At 41.1% G+C, this 17,659-nt stretch overlaps 1 protein-coding gene across 1 annotated transcript in view; it reads right to left on the bottom strand.

The window, feature by feature from the left end:
- Nucleotides 1–1,582: 1,582 nt before the first annotated feature.
- Nucleotides 1,583–17,659, bottom strand: part of NIPAL2 (NIPA like domain containing 2) — a 46,893-nt gene continuing 30,816 nt past the window's right edge. The window contains exons 5-11 of the mRNA XM_027717557.2: nt 16,963–17,084; nt 11,757–11,853; nt 7,536–7,671; nt 5,603–5,691; nt 3,746–3,809; nt 2,340–2,434; nt 1,583–2,033 (exon numbers count right to left, since the gene is read on the bottom strand). Of these exons, the coding sequence (XP_027573358.2) occupies nt 1,939–2,033; nt 2,340–2,434; nt 3,746–3,809; nt 5,603–5,691; nt 7,536–7,671; nt 11,757–11,853; nt 16,963–17,084 (698 nt within the window). The 3' untranslated portion in view covers nt 1,583–1,938. The remainder of the gene's footprint in view (nt 2,034–2,339; nt 2,435–3,745; nt 3,810–5,602; nt 5,692–7,535; nt 7,672–11,756; nt 11,854–16,962; nt 17,085–17,659) is intronic.

Raw genomic sequence — 17,659 nt, 5'->3', positions numbered from 1 at the left:
AACTTTTGCCACAGATTTTTACATTTGATTTCTTACTCTAAAGAGAAAATCCTATACCTGGTAACCTTTATTACCTCCTCCAGACCTCCTGAGTCATGGAAACAGATTTCGGAAAGATGCCCAAGGCCAATCATTTACAAAAGCAACAAAACCAAACCCTTTCACTCATTTGTTTCCCAGGTCATAGAACAAAAGTCTGTAGGCCTCCTATTTCCATCTTTAGCACACACTCTCACTTGAGACTTAGAAAGAAGCTTAAATTTGACTTGTAAAAGAAAGAGAGAGGCATGCTCTTACCCCCTGGAGAAAGCACCTGAAAATAACGTACTTTTAAAAATTTTTATTTAAGCTTTAGAAACTTCAACTCAAGCTGTAAGAGGGGAAAGGAAGGCCAAGCCAGGCAGCTAGTACAAGTAAGGTGCAGACACAGAGCCTTGTCCTGTGTCAGCTGGGAAAGGTCCATATTGAAAAACAGCTTCACAAGTCCCCACACGCCCTAGTTCCTGGGCCATTGCTCCACAGGAAAAACTGCAGCTCTGTGCGTGCTTTGTAGCATTTGAAATTAAATTGCCTTATGGATCTTCAACTGTAGCTATTTTAAAATTAAATAAAAAATTATTTGAGAAAGAAAAAGAGACCTCATTTCCTCTTATCTCACTGAAACAAAATACACACAGTCTATGGCCCCTATCCATTACTGCAGATTAATTTAAACCAAAAACAAGACATGCACATTATTCAAGAGCACTTTAAGTTTTTATGCAGAGGATGTGTCTGCTCCCCACTGTGCTGGCTGAGGTGTATCAGTACTATCAGGCAGGGTTAAGTGGACCCACGACGAATGCCCGGAAGAAGCTTTTTTTTTGCTGGGCGTCTGGGACTGAGGGACACAAAGACCTCCTAAATCTGAATACGGAGCCTGTATTGCCATGTTTCCCATCACTTCTGGCTCTTTAAATCAATGTGGAGACACTACCATTTAATGAAGGAAAAGTTACCATGACTCTTTGTGGTTCTGTTTTTTACAGCCTTTCCTCACAGAGTGGTAACAAGGACCTGCCCTACTTTTCTTTTTTAGGAGTATTTTTCCAAGACACATCAAGAGAGGGAGCCTGGCTACCCCACTTCCTTTGAAGAACTATGTACTTTCTTCACTAAAACCTGCTTTTGCTGAAAAAGAAGCTAAACTCAGAACAGACTATGCTAACAGGTTGTAGAGCCCAGTGCACAGGACTCTTCTCGAAGGATGTAAAATGTCAAGCATAATTCCTTAGACCTGCCTTGGCTGGGCACCTCAGATGTATGCACATGCCCCGTGCCTATGTTTATGGCAAATATTCTCTTCCCCCTCCTCACACAAGTGTTTATTTCCTTGGAAGATAAGAGAATCAATCTGATGGTAGGAGATAATCAGGATTGTCCCTCTACGTATAATCCAAAATTCTTTGTGTTTACCTATTTGTGTCCACTGTATATATGCCCACAGCTTTGACTCCTGAACAGGAAGGAACAGATTTAAAAGGAATTGTACATACAGCAGAATACTTTGAAGTCACTTATGAAAATTCTCATTTCCCACCTTTGTCTTTAAGCATCTACACAGATCTGAGGGGTTTCAAAGGGGAATTTTTATAATCCTGTTCTGTGCCTATTTGCATTTCAAGGCAATTAAGACTCTAAAAATATCCCCAAGAGGCATTGATACTAGGAGAATATTCTGTATCATTAATGGTTATTTAGTTTTTCTTAAGGCTTCCTTTATATTTAGAATCCATTTGGTAGAATCACAGGATAAATTAATTAGGATTAAATAATACTATGACTCATCAACATACAGGAGTTCAATGTGTACTTAAATATGTTCAACAAAAAAGTGCTGCTGTGCCTTGTTCCAGTGGTATTCCTCCTGTTAGTTGACAAGTAAGGTCCTTTCTTCTTTCAGCTTTGACTTTTCACCAAGTCATCTTCCTTATTCAGTGTGCCATAGCATGAACTGTGAGAATCTGGTTGAATTTTCCCTGTCAGTTTGTGTCCTAAGGAAATGTGGTGAGAGAAGGGAAAAACAAGAACTCTGTAAAGAACTTTAATAAAACAAATCCCCCATCAATCCACCATTTAAACATTCTTTGCTCTAGTAATCATTGTTTTCATTTGACTGGTAACAATACTTTGAAAAAACTGAAAAATTCTTTGAAAAATCTGTTGGGAACAGGAATAGAAATTAACGGAACAGTATATTTTTTAAATATAACTAGAGCACATCTGTGACTCAATTCTCCTAGGTCATCCCATTATCAGATACCTCATTTAAACAGAGACAGAAAAAAAGCCCTACGTACCAGGAATATGTCCACAGTCAATAAAAGGAATTTGTAAATGCTCCTCTTTTTTATTTCTTGCAATTATAAACACACCAAGGAAAGACAGTAGACACCTGCAAAATAACAGTGGCAGAGTATCATTAGAAACAGTTCGCTGCATCTGAGATGAGAATTTCTTTCCATGTTTCTTTTTCAAGGACTTCCAAATACAAGTTGCTGAGTTTATAAAGAAACACTTCTTCCTGGCAGCTCTATAAATTCATCTTGGGCTTTCTTTCAGTCTAGTTTTTGCCTCCTGAAGCTTTATTATCAGTTCCAAAGGCTCCACAGCCAAAATTACACTTTCAGCAATATATACCTAATCAAATGCCTGTGAGTGTGAGACCACAACATTTGAATCCCTGAGCAAATCTTCACGGAGCATCCAAACTAGCATTCTAGCATGTGCAATTTCATTAACAACTCAGTCTAGCTGCAGACAATCAACATCTCTGTTGTTTTTCTCATTTGACTGTGTGTCTCAAGGGCAAGCTGCAAGCCAGAAGCAGTGAAAAACTGCTATGGTTGGACAAATCTTCTATCCGCTCTATGTTGGACGCACAACTCCTAATTCCTATTTGCCAAATACATGGTTGCTCATCTCCAGTTTTTGTCTCTTTTTTTGTCTGCAGTCAGACAAGACAGCAGTTGTGTGCACCTACTCCAGCCCAACTGCAGAAGAAGATGATGTCTGTAGCTATCAGCCCCATTTATTTGACAGCACTGTGGCAAGACACCTCCAGTAGTTCTCTGAGGTGCTTTTAACCATCTCACACCCATTATCAAGTAACTGTCCCCTGTCCCAAAAGTTTTTATGGTGCTGAGAGCCAGGAGAAGGTTCCTGCTCTCATAACACCTAGGCCATTCTTCAGGAATTTATTTAGCATGCTCTGAATTCTTCTGCAGGCACACTGTGTCTTTCTTGACACAGGACGGTGGGAGAGAGTTATTATATTATTCCCTTATAGGCAAGCAGCTCATATAGTTGCCCATGCCTAGCAGCAGCAGACACACAACTGGAAGGTAACATGGGAGGAGACGTCTCACAGTCGTAAAAGAACCCCCTGTAACTTGATATTTGGTGCAGAGCAGTGATTTCTTCTTCCTGCTGGAGCAACACATGCTGCTGGTTTTTCATTCCATCATGAGATTAGTAGTTCATAAGTGTCTCACATTTTTACATATTTGGATTCAAAACCGGGCTCCAAACTCCCAAAGCACAGACATCAATCTTTTTTTTTAGTGTTTTTTTTATCCTGCTATAATGGCTTTTCCATAATATTTTAATAACAAGGCAGGTTTCTTCTTACTGAGAAAAGAAGGCACAAGGCAATGGTGTTTCAGTACAAACTGAAACAGTGCAGATTTTAGGCTGATATACTTACCCGAACAGAAACATGAACACACTCAGGAAAGCTGCACTTTGGAATTCCCGATAAAATATGACCCCTGGAATGTGACAGAAACAAGAATTGCAGATCTTGACTGGCTTCCAAGTGATATGAATTACAGCTGGGAGGGTCAGGAGCAGTGTCATGCTTAAACGGAGCAAAAAAATCCCAAATAAGGTATTAATGCACAGTGTGATGTGTTCACTTTATGTGCCTATATTCTATAATCTAGGCTTTTTCAAGATACTGCATGGGACTGGTGAAGATTTAGTCAATCAGGTTGGAACATGTGCTGGGTTAGTAACTGCACGGATGCACGTATTTTTTGCATTGTCAGCAACAGTTTTTATGCAGGTCAAACTCAAGGTCTTATTCACAAGCAAAGACATACCAATATAGCTAAGAGGTTCTTCATGGATTTCGTTAAGATACTCCAACAGACCATGTGGACATCTTAACTCCAATTGGGAACAGATTTTCAATAATTAACTGTGTCCCTCATGTTTATACCAAGTTAAGGGCTCCAGCAGACAAGTTTGCCAAATCTTTCTGGCTGAAGGGATCACTAGCTCTTTCTGGTCACCCCTCTTCCAGGAATTAGCACCTCTGTAGTGGAGGTGACAGAACCAGATGTGTATCTGGATCTCAGCTGCCCCGATTAGCAGCCAAGTATATTAGCTTTAAACCACTGATGAGCATAGTTCTGCTTAGAAACACCAGTGTGAACCAGTGCAGCTGAAGTGTGACTGTGTCTTCAAAGGCTGTAACTGGGGATGGGGGTGGCACGAGACAAGATACCTTCTACGAGTAGCCCAGCAAGATTCAGCAGAGGTTGTTCTTCTAAGCCCTACACTGGTTTAACTAACCTGGTGCAAATACATGTGTATCCAGTCTCAAAGCTATTAAGCCATTCCTGAATAGGTACTTGATCTCTTAAGGAGGCACCAGGCCAAACTTCCCATATGGCCATAGGAATGCAACCCCTTTTTGGCACAAGTCTTCTCTCAGTCACAAAGTGTAGGTCTCTTCTAACACAGGTGCTGAGGCAATCTGTGCGTGAAGCTAACTCCCTTCTCATTAATGGCAGCTCTGCATGAGAAACTCTGCACAGCAATGACAGGAAAGCCCCCAGTGTGTGTTAAAATGAGTCATAAATGTTCTAACAACATGATCATTTTGGCTCATTGCTGATACAGCATCTCAGTCGTCCTCCCTGCTCATGTTCTGATGCTGCACACCATTTCCAAGATTTGCAGTCCCTCTTTAACAATGCTGAGTTCAAAGTTCTCACCCAGAATAAAATGTTAAATGCTTAAAAAGTCTTTGGAGTAATTTTATTTCCTTCACTTAACCCAGAATTCCACCTTCTGAAACAGAATATACGCTAACTACTATGAAACACAGCTGGTTGTCATTTGAGTAGTTTGCCAGGCCATTAAAATTACTCTACCAGTTCGTATACAGAGAGGCTGGTGTGCACATGGTAAACGCATTTACTGGATGTCAAGATGAGGCTAGGATAAATGCAGGTACTTCTAGTAAGCCAGCAAGACACAGTAAATCACACATATCTATTCTGGAAGAGCTAGAATTTGATTGTTTTTCATAGAAAATAGGTTTGTGTTGGAAGGGGGCCTTAAAGATAATCTAGTTCCAACATCCCTGCCATTTATTTTGCTTCAGAAGTTGTGAACTTGTTTATTTTTCAGAACTTAAACACCTGTGACTTAGGAAAAACTTTTTGTGAAGAGAAAAACCATGGCTGGTTCGGGTTCCTGTTCACAGGTAGTAATTTTTGAAAACGTGATGTTTAGAACATCATTGTGTAGAGGCAGAAGGCTGGAAACAAACCTGAAATGATGGCACTGGTGGTGAAAAACACAAAATTAATGGGCACAACTGCTGTTGCTTCATACAGATGCATTGCTTGATTCAAGAACCTGCAAGACAAGCATTATTACACCTCATGCCTACAAGAGGTTCCTTGTACTTTAAGTCAGGTTAAGCCACCTTATGTCAGTTTAACAATGTGTGACTGTTTCTTACTCTGACAGCCCTAACTAGCATACATGTATTGAATTCACTTTCTGGTTTGACTCTGCAGAGTACAAACAAGACACAAGAGAGTTGGCATGAATCCCTCTGGCCATGGGCTATCAATGGATATTTTTTTTAAGCATTTTTGGAAAAATTTTGTCTGCCACAGATAAGGCAGGAATGCTAGGGTATTATTTCTTATGATCAGCATTGGTTCTTGGAAGCAGTGCTGCCTGCAAGCAGCCAGGGACAAGTTGCTCTAATTTAAACAGGTTGTGTAAGGGTATATTTACAGCACAAACATGAACATGTGAGTTCTTGTAGGAACTGTTTCACTTTGCTGAAGTCAACGTTGCTGCTAATGCTCCATCCAGCTTGGCTGAAACACCTATTTGTATATTTATCCATGCAATCACACCCCAGAAACATTCTGTCCCGCCGGGAAAGTCCAGGAAGATAGCTCCAAGCCTGCGCTCCTTGGGTTGGAAACTCTCTGCTGTCGTCTTCAGAAAGGCAACATGAATCCTCACCACATTCACGACCAAGAGTGTGCAGGACCACAGCAGCATACACTGCACACAGACCTGCAGGGTCAAGAAACTGGCCATGGAGTAGCCTGCACAGTCTGCATCAGCAGATCGAAAAGGCAAAGCAATTAACTCACTTTCACAGAGACCACAGCTATCAACATTTACCCACAGAGTGATCAACCATGAGTGTGAACTTGTGGATGCACCAGAAGATACTTTGTTATGTGAACAGTGCATTTCAGACCAAAAGAGAAAAATCAGGAGCCTTCAGAGTATATTCTAACCTATAAAAAGAACCACATTTAAATGTTTCACTGGTGCAATATATGTGCACAGTAAAAATCCAAGCTTGGATCTGTTTTAGCCATTAAAGCAATTGCATAGTTATTTTAGCAACTGTTGAACAGTCTCCATGGTGCTTTAAAAATAAAGAAATCCTACATATCCACAGGATAGTCAGGATTTTGAAGTCATTGAAAACACCTCATTATTTTCTCCCATTTGCAACAAACTTGGTCACAGGAACTAAAACAATGATACCAAGGCCCAGCGCTGGATCCAGGAGATTGTTCCAGCACAGGCTGTTCTGAGCTAACACATGACAATCAAATAAAATGAGGAAACAAATAAAATGAAAAATTTATTCTGACAGTACTGTCCCCATTAGAAAATGCATCCAAGAGAGAAGAGAGAAAGGCACTCAGCCCAGGGAATGAAATGGGCACATTTCACTTCTGTTTTAATTTTGGCCCGGTAAAAGAAATAAAAAAAAACTGGAAAGATGGAGGTTAATTCAGAAGCTTCCTATCTACCAAGCTCTTATTTCCTATTTTAAATGCCCAGAGCTGTTCTTCCAGTGAAGACAAGCTGGATGTAAATCACTCTATAATCTGCTACAGGGGAGTTCCTGAGTCAGCCATGGAGAGTCACTGCATAATAATGCATGGACTTTCTGATTCCACATGGGAATGGTATGTTCTGCCATGAAAAAGCTGGGTTGGCTCTTCTACTGGAAAATAATCATGCAAGTAAATACTCAGGCTTACACTGGAGCAGTCTAGATGAGATTACTGAATGATGCTATCAGCACCTGAAGCAGAGGGACAGGCATAAAGGAAACAGACACTCTGTTCAGCTGTAAGACATATTTTACCACACTGCCATACCCAGCAATAAAATGTGTATGAAGGTTAGGAGATAAGCAGAAGGTCACTTACTTGACTTGGAAAGCACAAGAACTTGCCATTAAAGCAACCATGACATAGAAAATGGAATAAGTTAGCTGCATTTTCCCCTTCACAGATAGTGTTATCATACTGGACACAGCCTTTACAGCAATGACAGTCATTGATGCTGAAAGAGAAGGGGATAGATTAGCAGGGCTGGATTCACAGCAGTAACCTCAGAGCACGAGGGAGAGAGGACAAGGTTCCAGGTCAGAGCCAGAGGTCTGATTACCTAAAATAAGACAGGTAGGATTTGGGCACCTAAAACCAAGTGTATAATTTTATAAACACTTGCTAAGCTACGTCAAAACCCAAAGTGGCCTTAGCTCCATGTGTGCTTTGTGTTTTGCTTTTAAGTTTTTGGAGCACATTGGACTACCAGTTGGAGGTGGTACAACAGCCCCCTTGACTTCTAGACATACTTTACTTAGCTCCAGCTGCTGATTTGGAGCCCATGTTGCATTATTCAGGAGAGGTCTGAGAGGTCTGGTTATCTGTTCAAAGCAGTTAGGACACCTCTTAATAGCAGCCTGCATGTGACATTGGCAGCCTAAATTAACTCTTCACCTTCAGGATTTCTCTGCTGAGGTGGGAGCTGGCCAAAGCTCGCCAAAGCTGACTTCTGGGATCACATCCCAAAGCTCCTAACTCTCCCCATGAGTTATGTATGGAGGGCAGACAACCAAAACTGCACTTTTCTTCAGGGGTGGGGCTCTTAAGAACATTTACGGGACTTAGCCAATAGAACAGAATATTTCAGTAGGGTGTTGTCAATTCATTGAATCACTCTCATTGCATCACCACAAACATCTCAGACAGCAGGCAACAGTTTTAACACGTCATCAGTTCACAGAAGTCTTGCAAGACAGGTCTTTTAGAAAAGGAGCTGAGAGTTACTTTAGATTTTCTTTTGGAGTGTGCTATTGGTTTGTTGAATCACAGCCTAACCCAAGTAGGCTGTGATTACTGCAAATAAAATGTAACAAATCCAAAAGAAACTAAAAATTTTAAGAGTCAGGCTTCAGAGATGACCTTTGAAGAAAGGTAATTAATTGTCAGGAGCACCGTTCCCCAGCTGGGATCCAGTTCCACCCTCGTGCAGAGCTGAGGAGTGTTGGATTTCAGTGGTTTGATTCATCCTCCTGTAACTGCAACATTCAGATTGGCAAGGAGACCTGTACTGCGCAAAAAGTTCAGGCCAAGGTTGGGAGAAAAGGTGGGGGGAAAAGAATGAATTCAGGTCTGTGGTTTTGATTGTAAGTATTTTTCTTTTAGCAAGTCCAAAAGTTCAGGGAGAGTTTAAGAGTTGCACACATCTTGTGATGATCCTGTTCACCACCATGAAATTCACTGTTTTCATAACAACATTTTCACCAAGTACTTCACTTCTTTCTCTGTAATGGAAACAGGTGAAGTGGTTTAACAAACACAGCTGTAACACCAAGTAGAGGTCAAATGCTGGTCTGCAGTAGTGCAAATGGTATGATACAAAGTCAAAAATTCACTCAAGCCCCAACAAGCAGTGCACATAAAAATTGAGATTTGCACTGTAATATGGGGGAGTTATTATTTTAAAAGAACACTTATAGGTAAAAATCAGTAGTTTGAACTGTCCACCTAAGAGTACATTCCTGAAATTTTTTTTCTGACGAAAGGGCAGTTTCCATGCCCTATAATTTTAATAAGGTAGAAAAGAAAGGACCGGGGGTTTTCGTTTGTTTGTTTTGTTGGTTGGTTTAGTTTCTTTGAAAAGTGGAATGGTCTTTTTTGCTAAATTAGCTCTGGAATAAGTTTCAAAACCTAGGAAATGGTTTTCGTTTCTCTGTTGTAACGACCTCCCCTCAAGGCTAGTGTAACAAATGATGTCACTTTCCAGCTGTTAGGGCAGAAAACTCTGAAATCTCACTTTAATCTGAAATATGTCCCCTCAAACTTATGATAACTTTCAGTATACACATGAGGTAAGATAATTCTCACCAAATGAATTTGCAGTTGTACTAAGCAAAATGTTTTCAGATTTTATGATCATCTCTGTATTTTCTTCATGATGAAAGTAGCTTGCATATCCAGTGAAACACAAGGGCTGCTCTCTCTTTAAAGAAACCTTTCTACATTTAATTTATATCTGTATGAACACTCCACTAGGAATGTATCTGAACAGAAAAAGATAAAATTCCCTTGCCCAAGCTTCCAACAGGACCCCAAGCCTCATCTACTCCTCCAGCAGGCAGGGCCTTCGAAGGGTCACGTGTCAGGGAGCAGGTCACAGCTGGGAGCAAAGTTACTGGGCAATTTCTCAACCCCTCCACCACTTTGCTCAGCAGAAAGGTTGGAGACCAAAGAGAAGGCTCTAGGTGTAACTTTGTGGGGACTGCGAGGCACCAGCACAGCTGCAGGAACCAGGGTCAGATGAAATCATGTATTTCATCTTCAAGGGAAATATCAGTATTTCAGAACTTCCCATAAACCAGGATTTGTTTGTTTGTGTCTTTTTTAATAGAGCAGAAGTAATAACAAATTTTTCCTCAAGCTGCATATGCTCACCAAAACCTCAGCAGCCACCAGCTGAAATTGTATTTTTGGTTGTTTGCAGCCTGACTACCAAGCTGCAGTTAGTGCCTGCCAGGCCACAGGTTTGCAGCCCTGCTGCTGTTCAGCATCTCCAAGTGTCCCTTTCACACTGGCAGCATCACGGCTGGCAGGCTCCACAGCAAAATAAGCGTGCAGGGCTACACAGATGAACCACCCACGTCTCCTGGAGCTGTGTGTTGACCTTGCTTGGGGCAGCCATCACGGTGGGCCTGCCCAGAACTGTGGCAGGGAGGTGTAGGAGCCCACCTGGAGATCTTCAGGCTTCCAGCTACGCAACAAGGAGGGTGGATCCACTCAGGAGTGCTTAGGAGTGCACAGTGCTTCACACTCCTCATAGCAGTGCTGGAAGCTGCAGAGCAGCTCAGGAGAGCTCTGCCAAAGCTGCCACGCTCTGGGCTAGGAGCTGGGGAATGGCTAGACTCACACTTCCCTCCTGCAAACCAGGAGTAGTGGAACAGTTAGACCTAAGACTTTTGGAGCTCTTCCATCTCTGCCTCATACATGGAGCGTGGACATCCTTCGATGCTTCTGCAGAGCTACACATCCTAATGTTCCTAGTACTGGGAAACCTATATGGGAAGACTATCCCAAAAAGTTGTTCTAAAAGTTTGAGCTTTTGAGCTGACTAAGAAACCACTCAGGTATCTGAAGGAAGATATTTAATAAAGCTGTGACGGTTTTTCACATTCAGTCAAGTCCAAATTTTGTACCTGGCAACCTTAGTGAAATTCTGTTTTATCAAAACCCTCACGATCATCTCCATTAGAAATGTGCTTTATGAGTCTTTGCAAACTAATACGTGCATTCACTGAACTGAGAGAATGACCTTTTACTTGAACAACACAGTTCAAGCACTTTTCACTTCAACCAAAGACTTGTGGTGTCCCATGAGGCTTTCATGGAGAAGCGACAAGGACTGGACAATTTGTCACATGGGGTGGTGAAAATTCTTAATATAAGCAGTGGAGCTTCAGAGATAACCTCCTGACATTTCTCAAAACTGATTCAAGTTTAACTTTATTGAAAGTTACCTGATAGAGTGACCTCCCTATTTCTCTGGTTATTGATTGTGGTGACAGTGGCCCACAAACTTCAGTGGCCCACTGAGTTCTTGTTATGCTTCTGGAAAGGTGGTAAAATATTAAATGTTGCATATGCAACATAGACAATAGTCATCAATAATTCAAAGAAAAGTTGTTGTACAGTCACAGCATATCACTGCATTTGTTTAAGGAGTGCTTACAAGGTCTTAAGCTGCTCTGTTTTAAAGAACTGATTTTCACAGCCTGTTCTCCAAAACAAAATTTCAAACAGTCCACTTTCCCAGGATCTAAACCTAAAGTGTTATCTAAAAAAAGGCTTCAGAATACCATTCCACATAGCATATTCATTTCAAGGTATCTGCAAAAAGAAATACTCCCATCAATAAGCATAGAAACTGTTTCATAATCAGCTTTTTTCTCCAAAAAGAGACCCCAGTAAAAATCATGTGAAATGTTTCAAATGTTTCTCCTTCAGCACACCGCTTTGAAATGGCCCCAATCTAAACTAGCTGAGACTGAGTGACAAGGAATTATCAAGTAACAGACAGGAACATTAAAGTGAATAATATGTTCTTACCCAGTAGCGCTACCATCATTAACAAAACCACGATGTGTTTCACAGCCTTTCTTTTGTAAAAATAGAGAAGAATGCAGAATATTAAAATTTCTAAGATCTGAAAATAAAAGAGAAGAAAGTTAGAGCTGTGAAACTATGCAATAAATGCTTCATTCAAAGACTGAGATGTCACATCACTTTTCATTGCACCTTCTGCTAAAAAATAATTTTATTGCCGGTTGACTGAGCTATCAAACAATTATTGTCATTTATCTTTCCTATTATAGCAAAATTTAAACTGAGCATTTCTTATTTCTTTAGTTTTTCTTTTTGCACTTCTATCTATATTTTATCACTGGTAATGTTGAGAAGACTTTTTTAATGTGACAGCAAAGGTACCCATATTTATTGTAATAATTCTTACAGAAACTCTGTTTATAATTCCTATGGAGTAAAGCACTTAGCTAAAGATAGAGCAGTCTCTGCTTTTAGCTATAATATTCTCAGTGTCACTCTTTGCCATGTGCAAGCTCATTTATCCTACCCCTTTTGCCCCTCTCACCATTTCTACTAAAAATTCTCCTCAAAATTTTGTTCAAATTTTCTGCCATACATCATAAGGAGGAAAGCATTTATTTCACATAGCAGTTCTCAAATCGAAGGTACCTGACAGAAGCTTACCTTGCAAATCTCAATGGCAACCAACAGACCACACTGCAGCTGCAATTGCAGCTGCCGAAGCAGCTTTACCTACACCATGCATGGTCTGGTTTTGCTCCTTCAATAACATATGACAGCTAAATGACAGACAGCTAAATTTACTGACTTGCTCTTAATTTGTCTCTGCAGATTCCCTCAGTAACTCTTGCCTTTTGCCATCTCAAAAGTGTGGGTATTCTCCCCCTCTATGCCTAAAGAAAGCAACAAGTGCAAGAGTCATAAAGCTTCTGTGAGGCCCAGCAGACTTATGAAAACAGGGATGATAGACTTTTGCACTGAAAAGTGCTCAGAAACCTGGTAGCCTTTGAGACAGCACAAAGAAAGAGAAATTTCAGTCTCACGGTAAGTAACTTGGCCAGCCTCCCCAGCTTTATTCAACAGTGCAACACTGGGTATGTCTAAATCAGGAACCGAGGCAGAATACATCTTAAGATCTGCAGACAGGTGAGTTCATCTTGGCCTCCCTGTGGAAAACTGTGACAGGGCTTTAAGGGAACTTGAGAGAAGAAGTAAAAGTTAGCAGATTTGCTCTTCATGCCACTGGCAAACACATATTAGGGCCACCGCAGAATACCACATTATCAGGCTGCACCTACAACAACCTCCAAATAGCTTCAATTGCTATTTTGATAGTGAAAAATTGATAACAGAATAGAAGAAAGATGTGCTAAATAAATACTCCTCACTCAGAAGGATATCCAGTCTAAGAAAGGAGTTCCAGAGACGCCTTAGGCATTCTTTTCCATGACACACAAGTCCAGGACTGGCACACAGGATGGTGTGAGATGGCATCAGGTGACACAGCACTGTGAGATTTGCTTCCCCTGCCAGGGCAAACCTGAGCACCAGTCACCTCACCCTTGGTCTGGTTGCCCTGGAGCGTACAGAAACCCATGAGACAACCCTACTGCAGGCAGTCAGCTAAACCTACACTGATTCATTTTATATCCTCTAGATGATCCCAGCAGGGGAAGCATCATCATCTGCCCTGTCACTTAGATTTCAAACTATGCAAGAATAATCATCCAAAACCAAGGCAAGGGGCAGTCACTGGCTCAAACTGTTCCATCACAGCAGCTCTGGCATTCCACTCCCTCTTCCACCTCACTCCTAACCCCTGACTGGCAGGTATTGCCAAGCAGCACAATCCTTGACTGAACCAGGACACCACAGCAGGCTCTGTCCATCAGCCTTCTGTTGATCCTCATCCTATCATCAGCTCTTCTCTTGCTAAAGCTACCAAAAAGCTCCACTGTGATCTCGTCTTGCTTAAAAGCAAACAAACCCACCAAGAAGACTCACTCCAGAAAGGAAACAGCCAAGAAAAATGATCAAAAGGACATAAGAGTCCCTGATGGCAGCTCTTGAAGGGGTGCACAGATCTGTGTTCATGTCTGCTTCTGCCTCCTGAGGAAGCCCCAAGAGCAGAAGTGGTGTAGGGACAGAGATGGCAGTCCTGTGGCCAAACCTAGGGAGAAAAAATGATGTTTGCTTTTCAGGGCTGCTATTTAAGTTTATTCAGCTCTGCCAAGTCTCACCTACTAAGCATGAAATTCAAACATTAGTTCTCACCTAGTGCTGCCCAGCAGCCAAACTGTTTTTCCATGGTTCTTTGCCGCTTGGTGAACCACCAACAGGCCACCTTTAATCACAAGACAAAGGAGAATCTGTGACAATTAAGTCACACTGCAAGCAGAATGCATGGCTCCTAACAGGACCTCACACAGACAGGAGCCCTCCTGGGGTGTCTCAGCTGTTGCCTATGATTGTCTCCTGAGAACTACCCAAAACACTGCTTGCTCTCATAGCTGTAGCAGTGTTAAATATGAACTCCAGGAATGGGAAGTGTGTAGATATATCGGCTTCACATATTCTGTTTAGAGGAATTGAAGGAACGTGACCTGTCTAACAATGATCTTGGCTGCTGTAACTAACCTCTACAGAAGTCTCCTCAAGCCCTCATCTCATCAACATTTTTTTATAATCATGATGTTTTTCATCTTTCTGAGCATTATCAGAAGGCACCAGAACAAAATACCACACTGTCTGCCTCAAGTGTTTTCCCAGCATATACAGCAACATAAGGACCAATAAACCAAGAGGGTCTTCTAGGCACTTTGAAAGAAAAGCAGAAATGTTTTGAACCTGATTTTGCAGAGATTAAATATTAACAACCCAATAGTTACTATGCTTCTGTTTAGGGAAACCTAAGAGCTTCCTCTATAATTTATGTTATCTGTAGTGACTCAAAGTGCACATAAGCAAAAGAGAGAAAAACAAGCTAGGCTAGTCATTCTTGCTCAGACATGATTATGCTACTGCAAAGTCTCAGAAGGTGACTCAAAGTTGTCTTGAGGGAACTGGAGGCTATTTCTGCACAATATGGCAGTGGAATGCCACATAGGGATGGTTTACCACCCACAGAGAACATTTTGTACCATTGGGGCTTTGTGTTTCTCAGCAGACAACACTTTGGGGCTACTTTTAGAAAGACTGTTGGACTGCATTATACTTCTGAACTGTCTCCTCACTATATATTTATACTGAAAACTCTGCAACTTCTGCTGCACTTTTTTGCATCTTAAGAGCCAACCTGTGCTAGGCATTTTATGAACAATTATGAATAGCTAGCTCCCTGCCCAAAGAGAATGTGTACAACATGGTTTGGTTGATTTTCCAGCAGCATACAAGGATAATCAGTCTGGTATCTCACAGTCTCTTGTGGAACCTTTCACTCCTCCCTCCCTTTTCTTTGGAGAGAAGAAGCCCAACACAGATGAATCCAGGGAGCAGAAGGAACAAATAAAGACTGATATATTGTTGATTCAACAAGATTTGCTGTGTACTTACTCCATCCCTCCCTACGACCCATCCTGTACATATAGAATTAGATGCTGGCTGAGGCAGGGAAAAGAGAGAAGAGGGGAAAAAAAGTCCAGGAGTTACCTACCACTTCCTCATAATGTTATCTAAGAAGAATACAGCACAGTCTTCCTAGACATTCAGTTGTGTTCTTACAAACTTTTCTAAAACAAAGTAAAAAAAGTCCTCAGACGGGGAAAAGCCCTTTTCTAGCAACCTGTTGGTTTCAAAAAAATGTGAATGGCATGTCACCTAGAAATTTCTGGTGTCACTGGGTGTGAATGGAGAGTTTTCTCTCTCCACCATTTCTATACAAATGGGTGAATCAACAATTTAAAATCAGTGCCTAAAATGCCAGGCATTATCATCTAAAGGCGAAACTGCATGGTAGAGGGGGATATTCAGTAGGAAAGAGAGAGGGTCCTCCAGTGAGCACTGAGATCCCTCTTCTGAACCCTCTCCTAAAGAAGTCCCTCTCACTGTGCTGATTGTATGGACTTGCTGAAGCTCTTGTGGAGGCTGAAGCAACCCTTTTGAGTACCCCAAAACTCTTGGGCACTCCTTTCAAAAGCCTCTCTACTGCCTGATTGAAAGTGCATGTTGTGATTTATACAACATGAACATTAATTTCTTCCATTGAGCTGTATCATCATCTTTCAGGATCTTTAAAATGCACAAAAACTGAAAGAGAGTTTAAAATGCACAACAAACTGAAAGAGAGGATCAACATTTTTTTTATGGTAGCGTGTAATTTGCGCTTAATCAGTAGTCTCATGGATATCTAGATGTATGTAAAGTCTGGAGGTTGGTTAAAAGATTAAGGTCCTCAAACTGTCTACTCAGTGGCTTTCTAACTGAGCATCCTACCAAGAAAAGCCTGGGCACTAAGAATCTAATTCAAGTGAGTCACTTTACTGGGAAAAAAGTAACTGCTTCTGAAGCTCCTATATTGCATCTTTTACATTCAGCTGGAGGAAAACATTTTCAACTTTCCAGAGGAAAAGAGAGACAGAAATTCCTCCTACACTCTCTGGTCTTGTTTCTGATGCTAATTAAATACATCAAAGAAGACATATGGCATTTGAAGTTTGTACACAGATACTTTAATCAAAATGGTATTTTTGTATTTGAATTCTAACTCAGGTTAAAGCAGGCCACCCCTTCACATCTCAACTCCATACAAAGCTCCTTTCAGCCAAGCTTAACAACATGGGGATAAACCAGAGTGATAAGAATGGAAAAAGCAGGACCAAGAGTCTGCATAGCCTTTTTTTAAAAGCACAATTCCATCACATTCCAGACAAGCCCTGTAACTTAGCTGTACATGCAGACAGAGTGGCATGAACACATACATAGGAAATATAAGCAGTACCAATATTTAGGTTTTCCCTCAATATCCCCAAACCCCCAAATCTTTCCATTCTTGTTAATCCTGCACGACTATGACCTTCCCCTGGCATGTAGCTCAAAAGACAGCTTCTGGTGCTGCAGGGGACAAGGATGATGACCCAGGGACTTTCTCTCTTATGAAAATCACACAATTTATTGCCACGAGCAGTTTTTCTACCACTAATTCATAATGCTGTTAAAGGCCCCATAATACCAGTTTTTCTGATTTAGGGAGTAGTAAGAATCAGATACTCACTGAATATACCAAAAAAGGCCAGCTCACTAAGTAATTCTGTACTTGTCTTGCTGTGAGCTCTTGAGGTACATTTGGAGCAAATGTCACCAACAAGTATGTCCCTGTTACTGTCAGTGTTCCACCTTTAAAGAAAAGGATACATTATTTTGGTAATACAGTATTTGGCAATCATGGTCATCCTTGCTCTCCAGATGATTTGGAAATGGTTTCTAGAAAAACATTTAAGTCCGTTAAAGCAGATCTGTGCTTAGGTAATTGGATCATCTTGCATTTGTGGTCTTATCTAGTCTAATTTTTATTAAAGACTCAGAGAATTTTGGAAATGTGAAAAAAGTTGTCAGTAAAGCCGTGTAATTTTGGATTCCAACTCAACAAAGCATTTTCAAATATTCTCAACTCTAAAACCAAGGGTATGACAAAGCAGAATCAATTCTTTGTATTTCTCACAGGCACAAAGCACATCACATAAACTTAGCCTAAACTGAAAGGACAAATTGCTTACTGGTGCAGTCAGCTAGATCATTAACCAGCGTAAACATATGTAACTCTCCCAAAGTCAGTGTGGCCACTGAGATCCGCACCAGATATCAACCTGCCCTGGAAATATTAGATGCAACACATATGTTCCAGTCCAATGCTTATGTGAAGCTGTTGTGAGGCCAACATTTTGGCCACTCCCTGTTGTATTTGCAGGCCT

Source organism: Pipra filicauda, unplaced genomic scaffold (assembly GCF_003945595.2).
Source record: "Pipra filicauda isolate LSUMZ 115617 unplaced genomic scaffold, ASM394559v2 scaffold110_size2237424_pilon, whole genome shotgun sequence".
NCBI classification, from domain to species: domain Eukaryota; kingdom Metazoa; phylum Chordata; class Aves; order Passeriformes; family Pipridae; genus Pipra; species Pipra filicauda.
Note: the sequence above shows the minus strand (reverse complement) of the source record. Positions and strands in the feature narration are given on the sequence as shown.